We start from the raw sequence: 25321 nt of genomic DNA, 5'->3' as shown, positions 1-25321 counted from the left end.
CACGTCCAGTAGGAAGAACCCAGGTGTTAATAATTAATAACATTAATGACGAAGAGTCCCAGTGCACCATGACAGTGAGCAATACCAGGACCCTGAAACTGAAGCAGCTAAATGGAATTCAGCCATCATTTTTAGTATTTACACCTGTGCTTTTCCTACAAAATGTCTTCTGTGAGAAAGAAAGAACTGATTCTGAGCAACAACGGCCAACACTGGACCCTTACAGACTTAATGTCTCCAACAGAAGTGCCTCAATATAGGAGCTCAAAACGCTCTCTGAGGACTAGAATAGCACTTTATGAAATCACAAAGACAGTCAATTAGAATAGTATGTAGTAAGTATTTGATTCCAGCTGCTCTAATGTGAGGTTTTGATATGATATATGATAGATTTTCAACTGCTGCTCGGACAACTTTTTTCTGACATTTTATAGACAAAACGATAATTGGGCTAGAAAATTAAAGGCATTATGTGTATTTATAAAAAGAGAAAAAATATTCTTTTACAATGGGCAAATTGCCCTGTTATTGTCATTTTAACATTTGCATTGTGGGTTATTCCCTTTTGCAAAATATGCAGTGTTGCAGACTTACAGAACGTGTGCATACAGAACCAGAGCGCCCTCTTACACGTGTCAGAGTGCCATGAGCCCTCAGGTCATAGTCTGTAATAGTGGACATTGGAACTGGATCAATATCTCTGTGTTATGTGCTCCAGAGTTTTGCCTCTTGTGGTTTCTTTTGCCAAAACAACCACTAAGTGACCAATATGTGTTTCTATATTCTGGGTTCACCTTTCCACATGTGTGTATAGTTAGACTACTAACTCATTTGTGTTCATTTTGTGTCAAGACGCCCAATGAAGGCAAGATACATGTTGGTTTATTTTGATAATGTACTGCAATACTTCTGATGCTTAACAATCCAGCAGCGAGCTCTGGAAATAGATTTTTTTTATTTTTATGAACTACCCATTGCTGAATTAGAATACTTTTCCTCTTTAAAATAATCATTACTAAGTATTTTCCTGCAACCACACCAAACATAAACAACACATTATTTAATCAAATAGTGATAATTTGCACATTTTGCAGTTGTATTGTTGTAATGTCTATAACAATTTCTCCTTTTATGCATTTACATCTCCTGCACCTGATTAATTAATTAATGCATGTTATATTTACTCTTCTGTTTTTTTTTGTTGATAAAATTGTTCCATGCAATCAAACACATCAGTTGCATTTTAGTAAATATCATGGAATATCACAAATCACTGAGTCTCTGAAACTTTTATTCACACCGTACGACTGACGGGAACAATTATCATCGGCCCCAAGTTTGAACCAAATTCATTATCACAAGGATTAAAGTACGGATGCAGTTCCTCAGTAAAGACACACTCAGTAAACGAGTAAATGAGTGTTGCGGTCTGGACGTCATAGAAAGAAACTTGCCCTCCATCATAATCCACAAACACACCGACCCGCTCCACTTTGCCCAAGGCTACTGGCACTTCAGGAGAGCAGAAGGTTACAAACTTATCCTTTTGGAACATGATGGCCCAGAGTCCACAGTGAGGACTCCTAACAAGCGCCCCCCTCCTTTGGATCGACGCCTTGGCCACACCCAGATTCCACTCAGTCTTTCCACCCACAAACACCTCAAAGTAAAACCTACGTGACGAGAAGCCTCTCTGTCCCAGAACTGCAAGATGTGTAGTGAACATGTTAGGGTTCAGGTTTCTCCTCAAACCTGAATCACTGCTGTACCTCACCTGTTTCCTGTCATTAGATAAGATGAGCCGACGGTGAGCTGTGTCAGGATCGAGCACAATGTCTACCTCATACTGCTGCACATATCTCAGCGTAGCATCGTTTGACACATCTGTGCCGTCAGAGAACTGCTGAATTTCTGTGGTCATTTTATTCAGCAACATTCGCAGTTGAGACATTGATTTGTTCAAAGTTTTCCGTATGTGGTGTATCTCCACTTGTCTGTTAAAACTGAATGTGGACAAGTCCATTGTGTGTGGTAGGATGGATGAGTTTGGGAAGCTCTGGAGGAAACAAAGCTGGTCTTCAGTCTGTTTCAGCTCCCTCAGCTTCATGGTTGTCCTCTGCAGCTCTGTGATCTCTCGCTCCATACTGCTAATGAACCCATCTGCTTGTTCTTCTGCTGCTTTTTGCTTCTCCTCGATCACCTTCACAAGCTCCGTCTGACTCTTCTGGATCTCAGAGATCAGCGCCGTCAAGTCCTGCACGCTGTTTGCTATCACATCTTTGGTTTCTGTATTGCTTTGTTTTACTGACTCCTTCATGGCTCGGACCTTCTGCAGTCTTTCCTGGATCATCTGCTGCACGCTGGCCTCAGTGTCCCCCAGCAGAGCCTTCTTCTCTTCATACGCTCGCTGCACAGGAACAACGTCATGGTTCACGTGGCACAAACTGGCGCAGACGTCACACAGCAAAACCTTGTCCTTTCTACAGAACAAAGTCAGGAGTCTGGTGTGCTCCTTGCAGATCCTGTCCTCCAGGCTCGCCAAGGGTTCAACCAGTGTGTGTGTCTTCAGGCCCGCAGCTCTGTGATGAGGCTCTAGATGGACGTCACAGTAAGAAGTCAGACACTCCAGACAGGAATTGACAGCCTCTCGCTGGGTGTCGGTACAAAAATCACACAGCACCGCAGCACCACAGCGAGCCTGATGTTGGTCTGTGCTCCAGATGTGAGCGTCTACTTGAAGCGTCATGAACTGAGATGCAAGCTCTGAGATGAAAGTGTTGACTTTAAGGTCCGGTCTCCTTTCAAAAGTTTCCTTACAGACGGGACACTGGCTGACTGGTATGTCGTCCCAGTAGGACGTGATACAGGACATGCAGAAGTTGTGTCCACATGGAGTGGAAACTGGCCGAGTGAACACATCCAGGCAGATGGGACACAGAAACTGCTCCTCAGACAAGAGACTGTTGCTGGAGGCCATTTCTGAAAAAAAAAAAAAAAAAAAAACATACAAAAACGGTTAAATTCACAAAAAGACAACACAAAGTTGAGATTCAAAGTTCATTCTTGACCTTGGAAATAATCTTACTACAAGGTCTTTTTAGTAGCTGTTGTGGAGCATTCGGTCATATCACATAGAGTTTGCTCATTTGACATGGGATTGAGGATGTTCAAATTTACATTTACTTTAAGGCATTTACACACAAGGTGCATTATATTTATTCCAACTGTTTTTGTAATGAGTACACTCAAACAGAATGCAAATAATACACAGTGAAAAAGCGAAGCAATTCTTTTTCCGGAACAAGGTAGATTTTTCTTTGCTTTTGCACGGCGAAAAAAGACATCAACCAATCACATAATGTGCAGAACGGACATTCAATACATTCAAAATGTACACTATAGACCTGGGGCGATTCTAGGATCAGACCTTTGGTGGGGCTCAGCCCCTAATGAGAATGTGACACGGATACAATGCCTTGCAAAAACCCCGCCTGCTAAATCAGTAATATCATTAGCCGATAATCTCTGAGCTACTGAACAACAACGTCAGTAAACGTTTTTTGATACTATGATGGAACTAAACCTGACACTTTATAAGTAATAACGACCAGTTTGACACGATGTTCTAACATTCAGCAATTTTAATTAATTAATAATTTGGGTTCTAATCTGCACCATGAAATTACCAAACTCTTCTCTGGGGACTACCAACGTTAAACTTCACAACTGTCTCCTGCTCTCCCTCTGACAGATCAGATAGAGACTCAGCCAAAGGCGGGAGTCTGGCACAACCTCCTCCGATTGGCCAACGTTACGTTTCTGTTAACCCTTTCCTTGACGGGGTAACAGGTGCGTAGCATCGGAGACAGACACACAGGATATTAAACTTGTTTCAAGCCCTTTGAACCTGTAATTGTTTGTCCTCTGTCACTAACAGACAAGTTCACAAACTCCAACTTGAAGCACTAAAAAAAAGGGGGGGCTGAGATGAAATTTGGGAGGGTGGAGCCCCCCTAAAAAGGGTCTAAAATCGCCAATGCTATAGACACTATGTGGCCGAGGGTTATGAGTTGTGCCTACTAATTTATTATTATAAAACAAGCAAGTATTTTAATTTAATTTTCGTGTTTTTTCATCTCGCTCCCGGTGTGTAAAGGCCTTAAAGCTACTCTGTGGAGGTTTCTTCTGAACAAAGAAAGTATCTGTTTAGCACTTTTCTAAAATGCATTTAGATCTGATACAATTGTTGATTAATCAATTCACCAAAAACTGTATCTGCAACCGTTTTGATAATCACTTAATCATTAGCAAAAACGGCAAGAATTTACTGGCTCCACTTTCTCTTTCATGAATATCTGATAAACTGAAAATCTTTGGGTTTTCACTGCAACGTGAAAATGTCAGATTGGGCTTTGGGCTCTATGATGGGAATTTTTAACATTATTCTAATATTTTATGGGCCAAATTCATTATTAATCAAATAATCGGCAGATTAAGCAATGAACACAATTGTTTGTTGCATTCCCAAATGCATTTCTTAACTCCAAGGCAATTTCCTTTGAAAAATGTGAAGCATTGTTTACATCCATGTTTACTAGTTTGCAGTCATTTTCTTTGTTGCATTTGTGGGCACATTGCTACTTTGAATAAATGTATACACCTCCAAGATCAGGATGAGTCATCAAAAATATTTGAACAAAAAAGGATTTTGATATAAGTAGACTTTTAGTGCTTGCACATCCAAATATATTCTACTGTGCGCGTTAGACGACAACATCATGAAACAAAGGAAAAAATCCCACACTCTGCTCTTGCTACAGCATCAGCCCTTATTTCGCATGAAGGTCCGGAGGGACCAAAACGTTAGTTTTACGAAATAAGGGGTGATGCTGTAGCAAGAGCAGAGTGCAGATTTCTTCCTTTGTTTCATGATATAAAAGTAGACACAAATGTTTTTACCTATATTTGTCATTTACCAAGAGAATTATTTTTAGTTTGTCTCTTTATTGACTTCTTGTCCACGTCGGATTAAAAGCTGAAGTTCAAAGTTCATTCTTGACTTTAAAAACAGCAGTTGAAAAAATCACCACAATACAAGACCAGCAGTAGGGGCAGGGGTGGGCTCAGCCCACCCAAATGTGCATCTTGTCTACCCAGTCAAAAGTTAGGAAAATATGTTCATCCAAATCTTGCTGAAACACATCTGAGCTATTACAGTCCAGGGGGTTATAAATTAATTAAAATGAATGAATATACTATTGTGAGCAGGTGCCACATGCACATTAAAGAGGTTACTTCCTCAAACAAAAGACACAAAGAGGAGGAAGAATAAATCATACAATACATGTGGGTTGACTCAGTAGAGATATAAATGAGAAAAAGTTGATCTACAGGAGAATAAATAGTGAGCCGATAGGTTCCTCCACCGGTGGAAAAAGGTCAACGCTATTTTATGCATTTATTTATATAATCATGATTAATGGGGTCTTGCCTACCATGATAATAATAATTCAATAAAACTCAGTACTTTGTTAATATCTGTATTAAAATCACATTTCGTTCCCATGAAGTGTTTTGATCAGTTCTCTGGAAGCCACACCTGCAAAAGTATGTGCTTGGCAGGACTTTGAGGAAAAAGTGTGGATCCAGAAAAACAAGTAGAACTTGAACACACACACATAAAGATGTCAAAAATAGCTGAACACACATGCAAACACTTTATAGTACACTCAAATCCAAGCATCATGTATCATAAAATTACAAAACATAATTTTAAAATTACTGCATTAACTTTCTTCATGTACTGTTACTGGTTTCAAAACTGATGATACATAACTTTGGTTTGTTGTTGTACAATGAAAACGAAGCATTAGCTTTAATATTGTGTTTTGAATTTGCTGGGCGGCATTGCACTAATAAAAGGAAAAAAAGAATAGTTATGTGCTTACATCATACCTTGAAGTTTTCATTATAACAAAACACTTTCCTCTAAAAGCAACATAAAAAACAAAACCTAACAATTTACTCTTATTTTGCAAAAGGATGAATAATCTTAACAAAAACATTCATTTTATTTGTATGAAGTCTGACATGACACACATTCATACATGCACACAAACAAATACAATACTCCCACTAACAAAAACAACTAAGGGGGTTTATAAATGAATTAAAATGAATTAATGTATCAGTGACGTCACCATGTGCCACATGCACATTTAAAGACTTTACTTTCCCAAAGAAAAGACACAAAGAGGAGGGTGAGTAAATCATGCTCACGTGTTATGACTCAGCAGAAATAATATGAAATGAGAAAAGTTGATCTCTAGGAAAATAAATATTTGAAAGCAATACAATGCCTGAGAGCCTTCCTGCATTGCATTCCATTATGTTTTTATATTTTGAATTGTCACCTGTGTTTTCCTTTACATACTGTAAATAAAGACATTTTCCATATTAATTGGTGCAGGACAAGTCACCAGAATGCAGGAAATTAAGTGTTTAATGCTCAAAAATCTTTTGGGGGAGGACCCCACCACCCAACTTCATATGTGTCCCCACTATTCTGCCCTACAAAACAAAAAGGCAGTAACTGCATTTTTGGTCAAAAATGAGTTATTATCATTTTCATGACATTCAAGGCATCCTTTGTTATGTGACAAAACATCTTATCTCAAATGTGTGTCGTTTTGGAGAAAAATGGTAGTCGTTTGTACAGTAACTGCAAAAAGCCCTAGTGAAACAATGCATGAGTACAGTAACTGCAAAATAGGGGTAAAATATCAAATTAAATATGAAGATTGATATGTACAAAGAATAAGCTAATATAAAGTAACAAAAACAGCCACATGTCCAATAATCTACCTACAACTACTTAGCTGGATGACAGGATAACTTGATGACAGCTTAGCAATGTGAGACTTTAAGCAGCCTTTTCAGCACCAGAACAGCTTCCGGGTGGAAAATATTGACCTAAAATGGTCAAATTAGTTTTGGTTTTGGTATATCCATGTTCAGGAAAACAAATGGTTCCAATTATTTCAAATACAGTGTATCTAACACACCCAGAGCCCAAGTTGTGGCAAAATAGTTTTTGAAGAATCTGTAGTTACTGCCTTTTTCCTGGGTATGGTGCCACGTTTTTGGTAAGTAATACAAAGCAAGAATACAGTAACTGCAAAATAGGGGTAAAATATCAAATTAAATATGAGGATTGATATGTACAAAGAATAAGCTAATATAAAGTAACAAAAACAGCCACATGTCCAATAATCTACCTACAACTACTTAGCTGGATGACAGGATAACTTTAAAGTCATTTTTCTCAGTTCTGCACTCTGCGTAGTTACTGCCTTTTTGCTTTGTAGGGCAGTATTGTTGAAACGAAACCTACCACATCAAAGGCTAGCTGTCATTTCAACTGGCAACCTTTGGGCTACTAGTCTGTCTCTGTCTAACCTCTGGGCTACCAACCGCCCAAATTGCCCACCTACCAGCCCACCCTAAAATAGCAGGTTAAATCCGGCCTTGCCACAATGTCATGCAATTATCGCCGTGAAGACGATGTGAAAGCTCCAGTAAAGGTAATAAATTAACCTTGTGGTGAGTTTTTTGTCAACTGCTGTAACAAAGGTGTGAAATTAACTTTGAATCTCAACTTTATTCTAGCCAAAATTGACGGGAACACGACAAACTCCATTGCTGGTAATCATATGTAATATAAAAGTTAACTATTAACGGACCTTGTGATTAGCTTAAGAAAGCAGCATTTTTTTTTTTTTTTAACAAAAAGGGCTCAAATAGCAGTGTATGATCAAACTACTAACTACAGACAACGTGGATTTCACTCATGCGTTTCGCTCAGTAAAGACTACTTACGTCTGTCAGCGTTGGTCTGCAAGGAAGAAATGATGACGACCGAGATCCTGGTTGTTTCCCAGGTGAGACAGAAAGAAAGTGAAAGTGAAGTTCACTTTCACTTTCTTTCTGTCTTATGTTTCTAAGTACAGATGCATTTCTTCTGTCTGGGACGTCAGAGGCTTTTTATGGAAGCCGAGAACGGCCGCGTTTGCAGTTGTTTTTTTTGTTCCATTATCTCGAGATCATAAGGTAATTGTTTTATCGAGAAAAACGAGCTTTGTTACCTCGTGGTAACGATAAAATGAACTCGTTATTACGAGAAAACTAAATATGTTTTCCTCTTATTACTTACGTGTATCAGAGATTCCAGGAGTTCAAATGGCCCATCGAGCTGAGTGTGATGGACTTGGTGAAGTCAGAGAAAGTATATCAAGCAAGTATCTGGTATATTAACCTTTAATTTAGCATATTTCACAGATTTTATCCTTGTTTTCAAGACATTTATATTTTTCCACGGCAGGCAATTGTCATAGTAGGAAGAGTACAGGTGTTACTAACATTAATGGTGAAGTGTCCCAGTAAGCCAGTGAGCAATACCAGGACCCAGAAACTGAAGCTGCTTAATGGAATTCAGCCATCATTCATTTTTAAAATGTACACCTGTGCTTAAAACGTCTTATGTGTCTGTTATGAGCTACGACATGGCCAACACTGGACCCTCACAGACTTAATGTCATTAATAGAAGTGCCTGAATATGGCAGCCTGAAACACTGTCTATAGAATGAAATAGCACATTGTGAAATGACAAAGAGAATATTAATAGTTTGAGTCACTTTTCATGCAAAAATCTTTGACATATGAAAGATTTTTGGACTGCTGATCAGACAAAACAAGCGCATAAAAAATGGTAATTTTCATCTCTGGGATTTTTTCGATGGGCAATTTTTGCTATTTTCTGACATTTTAAAACTTAAAACTTAAAACTTTTTAGATGGGTCCCATTGTATTTTTATATTTTTTTAACTTACTTTCCAAAACAACCTCTAGTTGCCAATATGTATCTGTATGTGCCGTGTTCACCTTTACACAGGTGTGTGGAGTTAGTTACTTACTCATTTGTGAAATAATAGAGCAGACACATGTTAGTGCATTTTGATAATGTCTTTAAAATTAGTCATCTGCCTAGAAAGCTCTGTAAATTATTTTGTTAAACCACTACTAAGTATTTCCTGCAACAGCACCAACCACCTCATTGAATCAAATAGTGATAATCTGCACACTTTGCTTTCACAGTTTCTCCTTTCTGCATGTACATCTCCTGCACCTGATTTATTAGTTATTTAAAATGAAAGCTCTTATGTTTTCCCCCTCCACTTAACATTATCTTAAAAATAAATAATCAAGGTAATGAAGTGTAGAAATATTTTCTTCATATATAAAGTCACCGTTTGGATTTAAAGCACATTGAGACACAATAGAGACAGAAATCAGCAAAGGAAGATGGTTAATCCCTTCAAATGCTTTACATATTGTATGATAATCAAAAGCTGCTTTACAAAAAAGATTTTGCTTCACAATCAATTGCAAGAGTTGCATTTTAGTAAATAACTCACAAATCACACTGTACGACTGACAGGAACGATTATCAACGGTTCCAAGTTTGAACCGAATTCATTATCACAAGGATTAAAGTACGGATGCAGTTCCTCAGTAAAGACACACTCAGTAAACGAGTAAATGAGTGTTGCGGTCTGGACGTCATAGAAAGAAACTTGCCCTCCGTCATAATCCACAAACACACCGACCTGCTCCACTATACCCAAGTGTACCGGCACATTTGGAGACTTGAAGGTTTCAAACTTATCCTTTAGGAACCAGATGGCCCAGAGTCCACAGTAAGGACTCCTAACAAGCGCCCCCCTCCTCTGGACCGTTGCCGTGGCCACGCCCAGACACCACTCAGTCTTTCCACCCACAAACACCTCAAAGTAAAACCTACGTGACGAGAAGCCTCTCTGTCCCAGAACTGCAAGATGTTCTGTAAACCTATTTGGGTTCAGGTTCTGGTTTACCCACAAACCTAAATCACTGCTGTACCTCACCTGTTTCCTGTCATTAGATAAGATGAGCAGAGGGTGAGCTGTGTCAGGATCGAGCACAATGTCTACCTCATACTGCTGCACATATCTCAGCGTAGCATCGTTTGACACATCTGTGCCGTCAGAGAACTGCTGAATTTCTGTGGTCATTTTATTCAGCAACATTCGCAGTTGAGACATTGATTTGTTCAAAGTTTTCCGTATGTGGTGTATCTCCACTTGTCTGTTAAAACTGAATGTGGACAAGTCCATTGTGTGTGGTAGGATGGATGAGTTTGGGAAGCTCTGGAGGAAACAAAGCTGGTCTTCAGTCTGTTTCAGCTCCCTCAGCTTCATGGTTGTCCTCTGCAGCTCTGTGATCTCTCGCTCCATACTGCTAATGAACCCATCTGCTTGTTCTTCTGCTGCTTTTTGCTTCTCCTCGATCACTTTCACAAGCTTCGTCTGACTCTTCTGGATCTCAGAGATCAGCGCCGTCAAGTCCTGCACGCTGTTTGCTATCACATCTTTGGTTTCTGTCTTGCTTTGTTTTACTGACTCCTTCATGGCTCGGACCTTCTGCAGTCTTTCCTGGATCATCTGCTGCACGCTGGCCTCAGTGTCCCCCAGCAGAGCCTTCTTCTCTTCATACGCTCGCTGCACAGGAACAACGTCATGGTTCACGTGGCGCAAACTGGCGCAGACGTCACACAGCAAAACCTCGTCTTTTCTACAGAACAAAGTCAGGAGTCTGGTGTGCTCCTTGCAGATCCTGTCCTCCAGGCTCGCCAAGGGTTCAACCAGTGTGTGTGTCTTCAGGCCCGCAGCTCTGTGATGAGGCTCTAGATGGACGTCACAGTAAGAAGTCAGACACTCCAGACAGGAATTGACAGCCTCTCGCTGGGTGTCGGTACAAATATCACACAGCACCGCAGCACCACAGCGAGCCTGATGTTGGTCTGTGCTCCAGATGTGAGCGTCTACTTGAAGCGTCATGAACTGAGATGCAAGCTCTGAGATGAAAGTGTTGACTTTAAGGTCCGGTCTCCTTTCAAAAGTTTCCTTACAGACAGGACACTGGCTGACTGGTATGTCGTCCCAGTAGGACGTGAGACAGGACATGCAGAAGTTGTGTCCACATGGAGTGGAAACTGGCCGAGTGAACACATCCAGGCAGATGGGACACAGAAACTGCTCCTCAGACAAGAGACTGTTGCTGAAGGCCATTTCTGAAAAAACATACAAAAACGGTTAAATTAAGGCAGAAAACATTCTTGACCTTGGAAACAGCAATTGCAAAAAAATATGTTTCCCTTTACATAAAGATATTTCCAGCATAAATTGATTCAGAAAAAGATATAAATAGGTGCATACAAATTCACCAGAATGCAGGAAATGAAGTGTTTAATGCTAAAAGAATTCCGGGGGTGGACCCCCAGACCCCCCACATCATAGGTCGCCACACAGATCTGGAAACAAAACCTTGGCCTTTGGGTTGTCAGGCCAGTTATGATTAGGCCAAATAGTGGTGCCATCTAAATAACATCTACAAACTGGGCAGCTAAAATGAACATACACTGGCTATTAACAAGCTGGGCAAGCCAATCGCTGTTTTGCATTGCATCCATTATTTAAATGGGTCCGGGCTAAGCTCTGGATCTACTCAAGTCCTAGAAACGCCCCTGACCCTGTGGAGTGTTTTTTTTTTTTACAAAGTTTCTGTTTACATTTAGTGTTTCTTTCCAGTGCATTTAGAGCTGATATAAATAGTTAGTTGATTAGTTAATATACTTTAATTAATTTGCAACTATTTTGATAATAGATTAATCATTAGCAAAAGCGACAAGAAATAACGGGCTCCACTTTCTCTTTTGTGAATATCTGATAAATTGAATACTTTTGGGTCTTGGACTGCTGGTCAAAACAAATTAAAAGAAAAAACCCTATTTGAAGATGTCAGCTTGGGCTTTGGTAAATTGTGATGGAAATATGTAGCCTAACTATTTTCTCACATTTTATGTACCAAATGATTAATAATGAATCCAATAAAATAGCTGACAGAATCGATAATTAAAATTAATTGTTAGTTGTAGCCCTAAAAGCTACCTACCTAAAACATTTGCAAAGCTAATTTCTCTTGAAAGAATAACACCTGCATTGTTTACATGTTTAGTTTGCAGTCCGTTGTAGGCGCATTGCTACATTGGTTGTAGCAATAGGTACCATAGGTTGGCTGAAATAGTGTGAGGACAGAGTTAGAACCTGGAAAATGTATTTTTATTGACTTCCCCCGTCCACGTCAGTTTAAAAGCTGAAGTCCAAAGTTTAAAAACGTCAGTTGAAAAGATCACCACATTTCATGTAATTATTTCCATAAAGACGACGTGAAAGCTTCAGAATCGCTAATAAACGGAGCTAAGCTCTGCTTGTGGTTAAGTTTTTTTTTGTCAACTGCTGTTTCCAAAGTGAAGAATCAACTTTGAATCTGACAACTAGGCAAACCCAATCTGCTGATGAAGACTATGAAAACTAACTCTAATGATATAGGCTAATTAGATTTCACCAACTACAACACATTTTCCTGTGCTTCAGAAAGCTAGCCTGGTTCTACCAGACTCCCGAAGCAGCACTAACCCAAGATTGTGGGATTAAACTACAAACTACACACGCCATAGATTTAACTTCTTATGTGTTGTAATGAAAGTTGGGCTTAGTAAAGACTTACTTATGTCTGTTGGTGCTGGTCTGCAAAGAAGAAACAATCGACGAAGATCCTGGTTGTTTCGGTTGTTTCCCAAGAAAGAAGTTAACTTTCAGTTTCTAGTTTCTTCCTGTGTCATGTTTCTTAAAGTGACAGGCACTTTTTTTTTTGTCTGTGAAGTCAGGGGCTTTTTGAGGTTTGGACATAGTGAGGTTTGTATTTGGGTCCAATGTCTGAGTGTGTTCTGTATTATTTATTGTTTGAGGATAGATTTCTGTTTTAGTTCAGTACACGTCTGCCTGATTGATTTCCTGTTCCTCAGACTCTCACTGCTTCCCCCTTCTGCTCTCCCTCATTGGACCCGGTGTGTGTGTGTGTGTGTGTGTGTGTGTGTGTGTGTGTGTGTGTGTGTGTGTGTGTGTGTGTGTGTGTGTGTGTGCGTGCGTGTGTGTGTGTGTGTGTGTGTGTGTGTGTGTGTTTTTCTGTGTGTATTGTACTGTAGTGTGTGTTCTTTCTCAGTCACTATGCAGCAAATCTTTGAGTGTGTATGTGTTGGCGTGCAAGGTGGGCATGAGGGTTGTACTGCGTAGATAATGTTCCAGGATGGCCAAGCTGTGTGTGTCGGAGAGATAAGACTGTTGCTGGTTACTGAAGCACCTCTGCCATTAATCAAAGTTTAGTAGCCGTTTGGCCTCAAAAACCCTTCAAGCTTCAGTGTGTGCAGAGAAAGACTGAAATCCTTCAGAGAAAGTAGCAACACCACAGGGGAAAAATACTCCATTACAAGTAAAAATGGACATTCACTGTTGGTTTGGGGGATCATTTGATGAAGGAAAGGAAGGGAACAAGAAAATACAGAAACAAATAAATGAAGGAAGGGTTAAAGAATAGCTGGAGGAAAGATAGAAGAGAAAGAGAAAGACAGAGAGAAAGAGAAAACGAAAAACTAAGAAATAAACAAGATAAACTAAGTTAGAAAGACATTTTTTTGTTGATGTTTTCAATAATTTCAAAAACTGTTGGATAGATTGTCATTCAATTTTGTGCAAACATTTTAGTGTTCCAAGAGGATGAATCCTAATTTAGCGATTCTCAGATTTGTCCTCTAATGCTGTCAGCAGGTATTTTTGTCTTTTACTGAAATATCTCAACAACTAAGTATGATGGATCGATATGAAATCTGGTGCATCATTTACATAATAAAAATGTCCCATAAACAACAAAGAGGTTCTCCAGCTAATCAGCCATCCTCGTTCTATAAATCTAGACAAAACTACCTCTGAGACTGAGACCATTAGTACGTCTGGTGCCTTCATGTGTACCACGCCGCTTGTTAAATTCTGCAATATAATTCTTTTTCATTAATGCCTGATGTACATTTTTATTAGGCCGCAGTATATATATATAACCTGTTCTATATTTCGTGGCCTAATTTTGATTCACTTTGATGTCAGCAGTTTTCCTTTCAGTCTGTCTAAGCTTCACTCACACATTTCTCCTTCTCAGAGAAGATTACAGGAAGTGTCTGGTCACCACCATGTTAAGTAAGTGGCTGGGTTAAGGTTATGGATATTTCACCAGTTCAGCATGGATCAGCAGGGGTAAAATGCATTAGGCAGAATCATGCTGTGGCAGTGGCAGCATATGAGAATCATCCATATAAGCCTTTATGCTCAGATAAAATACAGACATGGGGATAATGTGACTTGAATAAAGAGCAATTCCACTCATCTTTACTCTCACTTCTACCAAACTTTCCCTCCCTTTATTCACATTGTCCTCTTTGACCCAAATCCTCCTCCTTTCATCCAGAACATCTTATTCTTCCATCTTCCTCCACATTTACTCACTCTCTCTCCTCTCCTCCCCTCCCTCCTTCTCTTGTGTGCAGTGCCTCTGTCCTGCTCTGAGGGATTCACAGAGTTGGGATACTACAACGGCACCGTGTCTCAGACGGACTCTGGCGCCCCCTGTCTAAAGTGGACCGAGTTTCCAGACTACGTCATGCAGTACCCGGGCCGAGGGCTGGGTGACCACAGCTACTGCAGGAACCCAGACCGAGAGTCCAACCCTTGGTGTTTCTTCAGACAAAACTCTGGAGCCATTGGATGGGCCTACTGCGACTGCCACCAGGGTACGACCACAGATCGCCACGATTTGACTGATACTTTACAATTTAGAATGAAACACAATGATAAACAACAAAAGGCATTATTAAAGAACTGTAAAATATAGAAAACATGCAGTTGTTCTTATTAAATAAATGTAATGCTCCTCCACCAACTAAACCAATTTAATTTCTTTCAACCATTTCCAAAATCAGAGAAATTAGTCATAACAGCATAACACAGGAAGAACAAATGATTATTGTTATTATCATTTATCAATCTGTTGAGGCCCCTCCCAAGGGGCGTGCAATTAATCTGTGGGGTTGTGAGATTAATAAAGGAATAAGAAGGAAAATATATTTCTGGAAAAAAAAGGTTTTTTTTTTTTCTAGTTGTTGTCTAGTGTTTGATTTTTTCTTGTGAAATACTGTATAGTTTTACTTCTGCTGGCCTCTAAAATTAATTCAAATGATACACAGATAGGTAAATCAATCTTTGGTTTAACAGTCCACAACTTGAAGACATACTTTATGTATTTATCCTTTATTTAGCCAGGAAAGTTCCACAGAGTCCTTAACAAGACAGCAGCTCAATCAGTTCTACATAAAAACAATTTCACGTTGGAACACATACAATACATAAACAACACAATGGAAATAGTAAAAGAAGAGAGGCATACAGACCATACCGGCGATATCCATAACACATTCCACCTAAATCAAGGATTATGTGAAACAGCAACATGTTTCCTTCAGGGTAGTTCAAGGAAGGGAGAGAACTTCTAAGATAATCATATATTGCAGACCATTCCAGGCCCAGGGTGCATAAAAAGAGAAAACAGTTTTACTAAGCACTGAGTGCACCCTGGGGACATTTAAAAGAGTTTGATTTGCAGGTTTAGTGCTATAGTTGCTTGTATGAAAGGATAAAAGGCTATACGATATAAGCAGGTAATTTACCTAACATTGTCTTGGCAATAAAAAGCAGAAAGGACCATCCTGCAGATGCATATAAAATGTGAATATGCAAATTCTGATCAAGCAGACATTGCTTTCTTCAAGGGCTCACAGGCCAAAAGGATCCTGAATATGCTCATGTAATTTTCCCTGAGTTCAATGTGACGTCTGCAAATTGATTGCAGAAATCCAAAACCCAATTATATTCAATTTACAATGATACAAAACAGCGAATGTTTAGCCTTTATGCTTAATGAATAACTTATCTCAAAATGTATTATTAACAAGGAATTAAATGGCTATGTGCAATGTGAGAGGGGTTGTTCATAGTGACAAACCCACAGAGAATTATCACCCCACTCTGCAGTTCCCCTCAGCTCTACAATGTTTTAGTGTATTTTGGTTTTCTGGCCCACAAACTCTGCTTACATCAACCTCATTCCCAGAAGCCACAGGCAACAACCTAAAAACCCCACTGTACACTTCCTGCTTAGCACCAAATGGCAGACAGACAAAGTTAGCGACTAGCTGGTTAAATAGTAAAGCTTTTAGCAGCTAGAGAGCAAGATATTTCCGGTGGAGACCAAAACAGAGCTAAAAGAGCGTGAACATTGGTCCCCTCACTTCAAATGAATGTTAATGCTTCTCAGTGTCAGCTGGATGTGTAAATAGACAACTGCTTGCTTATTATATATACTATATATTATTATATATTATAATATATGTCATGTTGTGTTTACAGCCCAACTGGCTAAAAATAATCAATGAATGCAATTAATACATTATCAAATTGTGATACAGGTTTCTACTGCGTCACTCTGTAAACAAACATGTGACAACTGGTGAGTTATTATACGCTGCTTGTTTTGTTTTTAGGTGCAGCACGTCTGGTGGGCAGCTCGTCCTCTGGAAGTGGCCGTGTTGAGGTCTACCTGAACGGCCAGTGGGGGGCAGTGTGCGACTCTCACTGGTCAGACAGAGACGCCAGTGTGATCTGCAGGCAGCTGGGCCTGGGGTAAGAGAAAACAAAACAAAGTCCTTATTCAGTATTAATGTTTCACATCTGTGATGCATTTGTTCTTATTCTTATGTTAACAGGGACATTGGCACGGCGTTGCAACACTCGCAGTTTGGCTCCGGCTCCGGCCTCTTCCACTACGAGCGTCTGGGTTGCCGCGGTGACGAGAACACTCTGAGTAAGTGCCGGAGCAGGACGTTCGTCACCGGTGACTGTAGCCATGGAAACGAGGCAGCAGTGTTGTGTGCGCCGCCGGAAGGTCAGTGTGACTTCCACAGTGTCATGGCAACCAGACCCCCAATATTTCCCCCTCACACCTGAGAGACACAGAGAGAAGTATCTTTATTTTTGATAACAGATTTATTGAGAATTATTTGTTTTTCTTTTATAGTACACTGTGTAGTAATATATAACTACACAGTATACACTGTGTGGAAATATTTTATACATTCCTACTTTGTTGAAATTGAAAGAAATAAAGAATTTGAGGGAGAAGGATGCTGTTTGACCTACATAGCTATATTTCTACCACCTTCTCTCAGGCAATGGCTCTCCGCTACGATTGGTCGGAGGCGAGGAAGACTTTGAAGGTCGAGTGGAGGTGTTTCACGCAGGAAGGTGGGGGTCCGTCTGCGACGACCAGTGGGACGACAGAGATGCAGAGGTGGTGTGCAGACAGCTGGGTTTCGGGTACGTACGTCAGGGATTTTTCACACCCAGTTAACATATGTGTGGGAACATTTAGACCCTTTCCCTAGCAGCCCTTAACTACCAGGTTTACACATTAGGCTACATCACATTTGAAGCTGTGGAGGGTACTCTGCATTAACAGATATAGCATGTGTCATTCTGTCAAATCCCATTAAAGACCAAAGCCAACAATGTGGTACCGAAGTCACTTAGTAGCCTAATTTTCTAAAACAGCTGGTCACTGTGGTTTTTAGTAAATGTTACTCAAACAGTACTATTTTCACACGTGGATTAATACACATTTGGTGCTCTAATGAAAATTCACGGCAGCAGGATGATGTAGGCCTATGTGGGCTCGAATCAAAATAAACTGCAGTGCCTGTGTTCATCTTGATGAAGGAAGATGTCACACAGTGCAACAGTGGGATCATTTAAGTGTTTTTAATAGTTTCTGGACAACAAGGGCTTTGACTACACACATATTACTTGTTAGTAGGAAAAACAGCCTTATCTGTTTAATGGGGGGTATAAATAAACATGTAAAACTACAGAACACAAATGTCACAATGTATACTATCCCCAAAATGAGCATGTGCTGTAAATGGTTGCTAATTTAAGCCTGTGTTTACTTTAACTGAATCAGATGGCCAGGAGGAACTTACATTTGTAGGATGTCTCGTCCTTAACTTCATTTTAATTTAGAGGTAGTGAAATTCATGAAGTCAGCTAGTGCTGAATTGCTGTGTGAAGGTTTTGTTGTCCACTTTTATTCCTGCATTGCTGGTTTGGGAAAACCTCCTTGTTCACGCTCAATTACGGGTGGAGGGCAAAGGGCAAGAGAGTAGGGGCCAGACATGTACAGTATGCTACCTTGTGCTATCCCTACTTTGGCTCATTTTGAGTGATATAAATAGGACACCTTGCAGTTTTGGTATTTTCACTAGATAAAGAGAAGCTTTCAAGAGCTGCTGCTCTCTTTAAAAGACTAATAAGAAATAAAAATGGAGTTATTTTCATTTCACTTAGTCAAAAATGTAACAAAAATCCCTGGTAAGCATGTCCAGGTAGATTGTGTTTGTGTAGAAGCAGGTAGCTTGTGTTTGAATCTGTGCAGGTGTTTCCCTCCTCACACTCAGAGTAACCCCTGCCAGAGGAGGTGTAACAACTTTGACAATCAAATGAAAGATGAAGCTGTAGCTGTGACGGGAAATGACTCCCTTCATGTTCAACATTAGGTTGCAGCTCCTCTGCCACAGTGGGACATCTCACCATCTGTGTTTGTGCTTATGAATAATAGATGTTCAGATGCTGATTCACAGATTCTCACACAGCTGCGCTCTGTTTTGACACTTAAAGACAAAATAAAGTGATTTGATTTCCCACCTTGATAGTTTTTTTCTGCATTAGGTATGTGTCCAAATATTTACACTCTTTTCATGTTCTTATATTTTTGCCAACTGAGATCCAAACCTACTCATAGTGTACATTGTTCTCCTAGTTACTACACCAGCTAACAGTCAAATGTGGGTTATATGATGGGTGGAGTTAGCTAGTTACCCCAAATCACATTTGATTGGATAAAAATGCCTCTGAGGTCAAGATGAGTCATAAAAAAGAGATTTTAATTTTAAAAACACTTAAAAAAGTGATTTTGACACATATTAAGGATAAGCAAACAATTACAACATGAACACAGGATTAGAATCTGGGAAATGTATTTATTTTATTTCACGGTATCTTTAAACTATCCAACAAATGTGATTTTTTACAAATGCAACTTTACAACATTCTATATGACATGAGTAACAACACACATTACAAAGCAGTCTTTCCATCTCTTCTCTACTTTGTGTTTTCTGATCATTTTGCCCATTATTCTATTTAAAAAGCTCCTTATTTATAATAATGATAACTTGAATGTGTTGGAAGGAGCTTGTGGTAGTACAGTATGGTTACATGGTACAGGTTCTCATGAGTCATTTTCTGTTTTATTTGCTTCAGTATGTTCATATTTTCAGCTTAAACATGAAACTGTACACTGGAGCAGAAATGCATGGACCCAAACGAACACACACTTTTGTAGCATTTTAGCATCAATAAATAATCACCACATGAACATCCTTGTACGAGCCATTCATTATTTATGGATGATTTGGTTTATTTTAGATATTTGCTTTATTTTGAGAGTGTGATGGATGGATTGCCATGAAACTTCATACAGATATTCATGTTCCCGTCAGGATGAAATGCAATCACTTCGATGATCCTTTAACTTTTTATCTTGCGCCATCATCAGGTCAAAATCGTAAGAAAAAAAAGTACATATGTCTGTTGTAGGGGTGTGGCGAAGGCCTGGTCGTGGGCCCACTTTGGTCAGGGTTCAGGCCCGATCCTGCTGGATGCTGTAAAGTGCACAGGAAACGAGCTCTTCCTGGATCAGTGTCCCCATGGCGACTGGGAGCAGCACAACTGTGACCACATGGAGGATGCTGGGGTCTCCTGCAGCCCTTATACAGGTACATGCACACATTGTACAATTAAGCGGACTTGCGCACGTATGCACGCATGCACGCACGCACGCACGCACGCACGTACACACACACACACACACACACACACACACACACACACACAAGCTACTGTACACACTGATAGGCTTCAAGCTGCTATATTATAGCCCCTGAACATCAATAAATCATTACTGCATGTTGCTGCAACATCCTCTTTGTGACAAGCAGAAACACGATTTATGGGAACTGAGGAGTTACTTATCTACTGGCATGAAATAACAATTACTATTCATCAAAGCAATATAAGATGATGATGATGATACATTAGCATCTAAAACATTTAATCTTGCCTCATGGTCACATCAAATATTTTTTCATGTCAAGTGTATCTGCCTTCAATCACATTTAAAGACTTTATAACGGCCACAATATCAATATGATACTGTTTCAGATGGTGTGGTGCGTCTGGTTGGTGGAGACAGTCCATGGGAAGGTCGGGTTGAAGTTTTCCACAACGGCGACTGGGGGACGGTGTGTGACGACCACTGGGCCCAGCAGCATGCAGAGGTGGTCTGCAGACAGCTGGGCTACAGGTATGGAAACACCCAAAGAGATGTGCACTGACTAAACACAAACTAATCCTTTTCCATTTGTTGGGAAATTATCTAATGACGTCAACAGAGGTTTTGTGAAGACTATTTCAATTGTTAATTTAAGAAGAAAAAAAGTCAACAGTCTGGGTGTGGCGCTGGGTATAAAATTATTTTTTCCTTCTCTTTCTCTTGTTTGTTTATTTTTTTTATTAGAAAAAAAACATCTCTATATTATTAGTAACTTATAAAAGCTTATAAAAACATTTCTTTGATACTATGAACACACTTTTTGGTGTGTTACTCATAACGATGTTTTTTGTTAGTATTTGGTTAACTTTACCTTCACATTCTGAATAAGGGACAGCTAACAAGACAAAAATCTTTGAGTTGGTGTCCCCAGTACAAACAGGGTAAAGACCTCTTCTCTTCCTTCAGGGGTCACGCTGAGCTCGTATCAGACGGAACGTTTGGCGAGGGCGTCGGCCTGATCCTCTTGGATGACGTCCACTGTGAGGGATCAGAGACCTCTCTTCTGGACTGTCCACACGGGATCTGGGGCCGGACTGACTGCTCCCACAGTGAGGATGTGGGTGTTCGCTGCAGGAGCCAACCCAACCAAGAAACCAATGAAGTGCTGGTTATCGCACCTTCCACAGGTAAGGGATGAGGACGAACAAGGCCGGCATGCATACTGTTTTGAAATGGGGTGCTAACTATTCTACTTCACCTGTTTATTGTATGAAGTCCTAAAACCTCCTTTATAAATTATAAGACCTTTTAGTCACATGCTCTCTTCCCCAACCTTTAGGCCAGTTTGTATAGATATGAATTGACAATTTTTGATTTAAAAAAAAGGGTCTCTTGAGTTGGACCTTTAAAAAAATGAATTTACAAAGTGTGGAGGTTTTAGTTTGATGTACGTACATTCGCTTGTTGTAACAAGAGTGAGAACAAGGATTGGCGGAACTTTATTTACTTACAGTTACTATGTGCCACACTTTAAAAGTTACCAGAGGATTAACGTTGTGCCCCAACTCTAACTGTTCTTTAAAAGCAGCTTCAAAAACCTAGTTGTTTTCTGCTGCCTTCTAATATTGTGTTTATCGCTTTTATTCTGTTATGACTTTATTTTCATGTTTTTATATCTGTTTCGCCTCCAAATCTGTCCACATGTTCACACTTTCTCTTATTCAATCTCTGTTAAGCGCTTTGAAACTGCCTCTATATATATATATATATATATATATATATATATATATATATATATGTATATATCAATGTGCACTGCCTTGCTGTGCCACAATTAGAACTAGCCCCGACTTTGAGAGCACACCAGACTGCTGTGTGATAATTTGTGAGTTTTTATTAATTGGAAAACAATTGTAGCGAGAACAAAGGAAGGAAGAAAGAAACCAGTAAAAACAATAGGATCATTGCACTGCACTACAGAAGTTTGGTGACTGACTGTGCAACTGCAATTCATTTTGGACCAAAAGGGCAAGCTGTCCCTGCAGAGTGTTGGTCTAATGCCAGGCTGTTTACTTTATTAAACTCTTGCAGGAATTGCATCAGACACCATTTAGGACAAAATTCTACCATGATAATGAACAAAATATGCAAAAAGATGTTTCTATCTATGTAATCTTTTTATCTATTAAATACTTTTGTCTCCTTTTGTGGCACTGTATCGTTACCTCAGTGTGAAAACACTGGTGTTTTTCTCTGTCCAAAGAGTTTAAATGCCACATGTTGACAGCAGAGAGAATAAAGAGGTGTTTACTGCGCCTCCTGTAGACACGCAGACCTCCTGTAGAATGAGAATAGAGGCTGAATAAAGAGGCACCAGGCTGCAGATGACATTTAACACTGTCAGTGGACATAGAACTCGCTTTCAGTGAGTGAAGACTGGACTATGTAGGTGCACCAACATGAATATGAATGAGTGTTGTGTTTTTTTCTTCCTGTTAGGTCCCCTGGTGCGTCTTGTGAGTGGCAGCAGCAGAAAGGAGGGTCGAGTCGAGGTGTATCTCCATGGCGACTGGGGAAGTATTTGTGACTCAGGCTGGAACAACTTGAATGCAGCCGTGGTGTGCAGACAGCTTGGACACAGGTTCATATTGATATGCATGAAAGAGACAGTTTCTTACTTTGTTTTATTACACAAAAAACAATTTTTTCTCCCTCCTCAGTGGTGGAGCAGTAGCAGCTGGAGGGTTCGGTCAGGGGAAAGGGCCCATACACCTGGACCAGGTGAGGTGCACAGGGAAGGAGGAGTTCTTGGGAGAGTGTCCCTCTCTGGGCCAGAGCATCCAGGGCTGCAGACGCAGGGTGGATGCAGGGGTGAGGTGTGACGTTACGCCGCAGGAGTCAGCGGTACAGGCCAAGCCTCAAGAGCTGAGCTGTGGGCTGAGGAAGCTGGTGGAGGAGGAGAGCAAGAGGAGGAACCAGGGGGAGGAAAACATGCTCAGGTAGGATTTAGGACCTAATTTGATAGTATATGTCCAAATCTGTGGCTTTTCCCTGCAACTGACAATGAACCCTCATGAACACTGTACGCAATACAAGAAACAAAAAGAAAAAACATACATACTGTACTATTACTTATTTCAACATACTATACTATGACTATACTACATTTTTATGACTATTTTTGACATACTATACTATGACTTTTTTTTACATTAACTATGACTTTTTTAATGACCTTTTTTTACGACATACTATAGGCTATATTAGGGGTGTCCCTGCCTAAGAATTTTCATCGAATCAGAATTGTCAAGTCTTGGATATCGTTGACTGATCGTCGAATCATGTGGGTGGAGGCGACTTTTTTTGACATACTTGACTATGACTTTTTATGACATACTACATTATGACATCAATGTCTTTTTCATACATTTTTTTCGACATACTATACTATGACTTTTTTGACATACTATACTATGACTTTATTTTAACACATTTTTTTTGTCTTTTTTTGACATGCTATACTATGACTTTTTTGACATACTATACTATGACTTTCATTTATCACTTTTTTTGACATATTATACTATAACTTTTTTATCACTTTTTTCGACATCCTATATGTACTAAGACTTTTTTTGACGTACTATACCATGACTTTTTATCACTTTTTCATCTCTTTCTTCGACATACTATGCTATGACATTTTATGACTTTTATCGACGTACTATTTTTTATTGACTTTTTTGACATAACTTATTGACTTTCTTCGACATACTATACTATGACTTTTTTTCGACATACAATACTATGACTTTTTCGACATACTATACTATGACTTTTTTATCACTTTTTTGGACATACTATACTATGACATTACATGTCATTTAGCTTTTTTATCCAAAGCGACTTACAATTACTATATGCTATATATGTCAGAGGTCGCACGACTCTGGAGCAACTAGGGGTTAAGTGTCTTGCTCACGCATTGGTTGATGTATCGCAGTGGGATTCGAACCCAGGTCTCCCACACCAAAGGCAAAACTATGACTTTTTTATCACTTTTTTCGATATACTATATACTATGACTTTTTTATGACCTTTATCGACATACTATACTATGATTTTTTTGACATACTATACTGTGAATTTTATGACATACTATACTATGACTTTTTTCGACGTACTTACCATGACTTTTTTATCACTTTTTTTTTACAAACTATGACTTTTTTATCACTTTTTTCGACATACTTAACTATGACTTTTTTGACATACTATACTATGACTTTTTTCGACATACTATACTATGACTTTTGTGACTTTTTCGACACTTTATACTATGACTTTTTCGACATACTATACTATGACTTTTGTGACTTTTTCGACACTTTATACTATGACTTTTTCGACATACTATACTATGACTTTTTCATCTCTTTCATCGACGTACTATACAATGACTTTTTATGACTTTTATCGACATACTATACTATTTCTTAATTACTTTTTTGCCATAACTTATTGACTTTCTTCGACATACTATACTATGACTTTTTTATCATTTTTTTTGACATACTATACTATAACTTTTTTATCATTTTTTTTGACATACTATACTATAACTTTTTCATCACTTTTTTCGACATACTATTTTTTGACTTTTTTTATCACTTTTTTCGACATACTATACTATGACTTTTTTATCACTTTTTTCGACATACTATACTATGACTTTTTTCTCAACTTTTTTCAACATACTATACTATGACTTTTTTCTCAACTTTTTTCGACATACTATACTATGACTTTTTTCTCAACTTTTTTCGACATACTATACTATGACTTTTTCGACATACTATACTATGACTTTTTTCTCAACTTTTTTCAACATACTATACTATGACGTTTTTTCGACATTTTTCGACATACTATTCTATAACTTTTTTTATATATATTATACTATGACCTTTTTTTTTTTTACTTTTTTCGACATACTATACTATGACTTTTTTGACACACCATACTTTGACTTTTTCTCGACTTTTTTCGACATTTTTCAACATACTATACTAGGACTTTTTTTTATCACTTTTTTGGACATATTGTACTATTACTTTTTTATCACTTTTTTGGACATACTATACTATGACTTTTTATCATTTTTTTCGACATACTATACTATTTTTTAATGACTTTTTTGACGTAACTTATTGACTTTTTTTGACATATAATACTATGACTTTTTTATCACTTTTTTGGACATACTATACTATGACTTTTTTTATCATTTGTTTTGACATACTATACTAAGACTTTTTAATCACTTTCTTCAACATA

At 38.9% G+C, this 25321-nt stretch overlaps 2 protein-coding genes across 7 annotated transcripts in view; one reads left to right on the top strand and one right to left on the bottom strand.

Annotated features, from left to right (window-relative positions):
* The window catches only part of LOC116061114 (neurotrypsin-like), a 35808-nt gene that overhangs the window by 5010 nt on the left and 5477 nt on the right, over nt 1-25321 (top strand). The window contains exons 3-11 of the mRNA XM_031315030.2: nt 14532-14774; nt 16581-16719; nt 16803-16981; nt 17265-17412; nt 19750-19928; nt 20374-20515; nt 20951-21171; nt 22484-22625; nt 22705-22983. Coding sequence (XP_031170890.1) covers nt 14532-14774; nt 16581-16719; nt 16803-16981; nt 17265-17412; nt 19750-19928; nt 20374-20515; nt 20951-21171; nt 22484-22625; nt 22705-22983 — 1672 coding nt within the window. The remainder of the gene's footprint in view (nt 1-14531; nt 14775-16580; nt 16720-16802; nt 16982-17264; nt 17413-19749; nt 19929-20373; nt 20516-20950; nt 21172-22483; nt 22626-22704; nt 22984-25321) is intronic.
* Nucleotides 1190-12984, bottom strand: LOC116061115 (E3 ubiquitin-protein ligase TRIM39-like). 6 transcript variants are annotated; one of them, XM_031315034.2, is made up of 2 exons: nt 12665-12984; nt 1190-2979 (listed from the first exon to the last, which is right to left on the bottom strand). In XM_031315034.2, the coding sequence occupies exon 2, from the start codon at nt 2975-2977 to the stop codon at nt 1295-1297; it is 1683 nt and encodes a 560-aa protein (XP_031170894.1). In that variant the 5' UTR covers nt 2978-2979; nt 12665-12984; the 3' UTR covers nt 1190-1294. The 6 variants fall into 6 exon arrangements, with proteins under 6 accessions (XP_031170894.1, XP_031170893.1, XP_031170896.1 ...); XM_031315033.2 differs by having other exon boundaries at nt 12669-12984; XM_031315036.2 differs by lacking the exon at nt 12665-12984 and adding an exon at nt 7879-8007.

This window comes from Sander lucioperca, chromosome 22 (assembly GCF_008315115.2).
Source record: "Sander lucioperca isolate FBNREF2018 chromosome 22, SLUC_FBN_1.2, whole genome shotgun sequence".
Classification (NCBI taxonomy): domain Eukaryota; kingdom Metazoa; phylum Chordata; class Actinopteri; order Perciformes; family Percidae; genus Sander; species Sander lucioperca.
The sequence above is the reverse complement of the archived record's forward strand: the minus strand, read 5'-3'. Positions and strand labels throughout refer to the sequence as shown.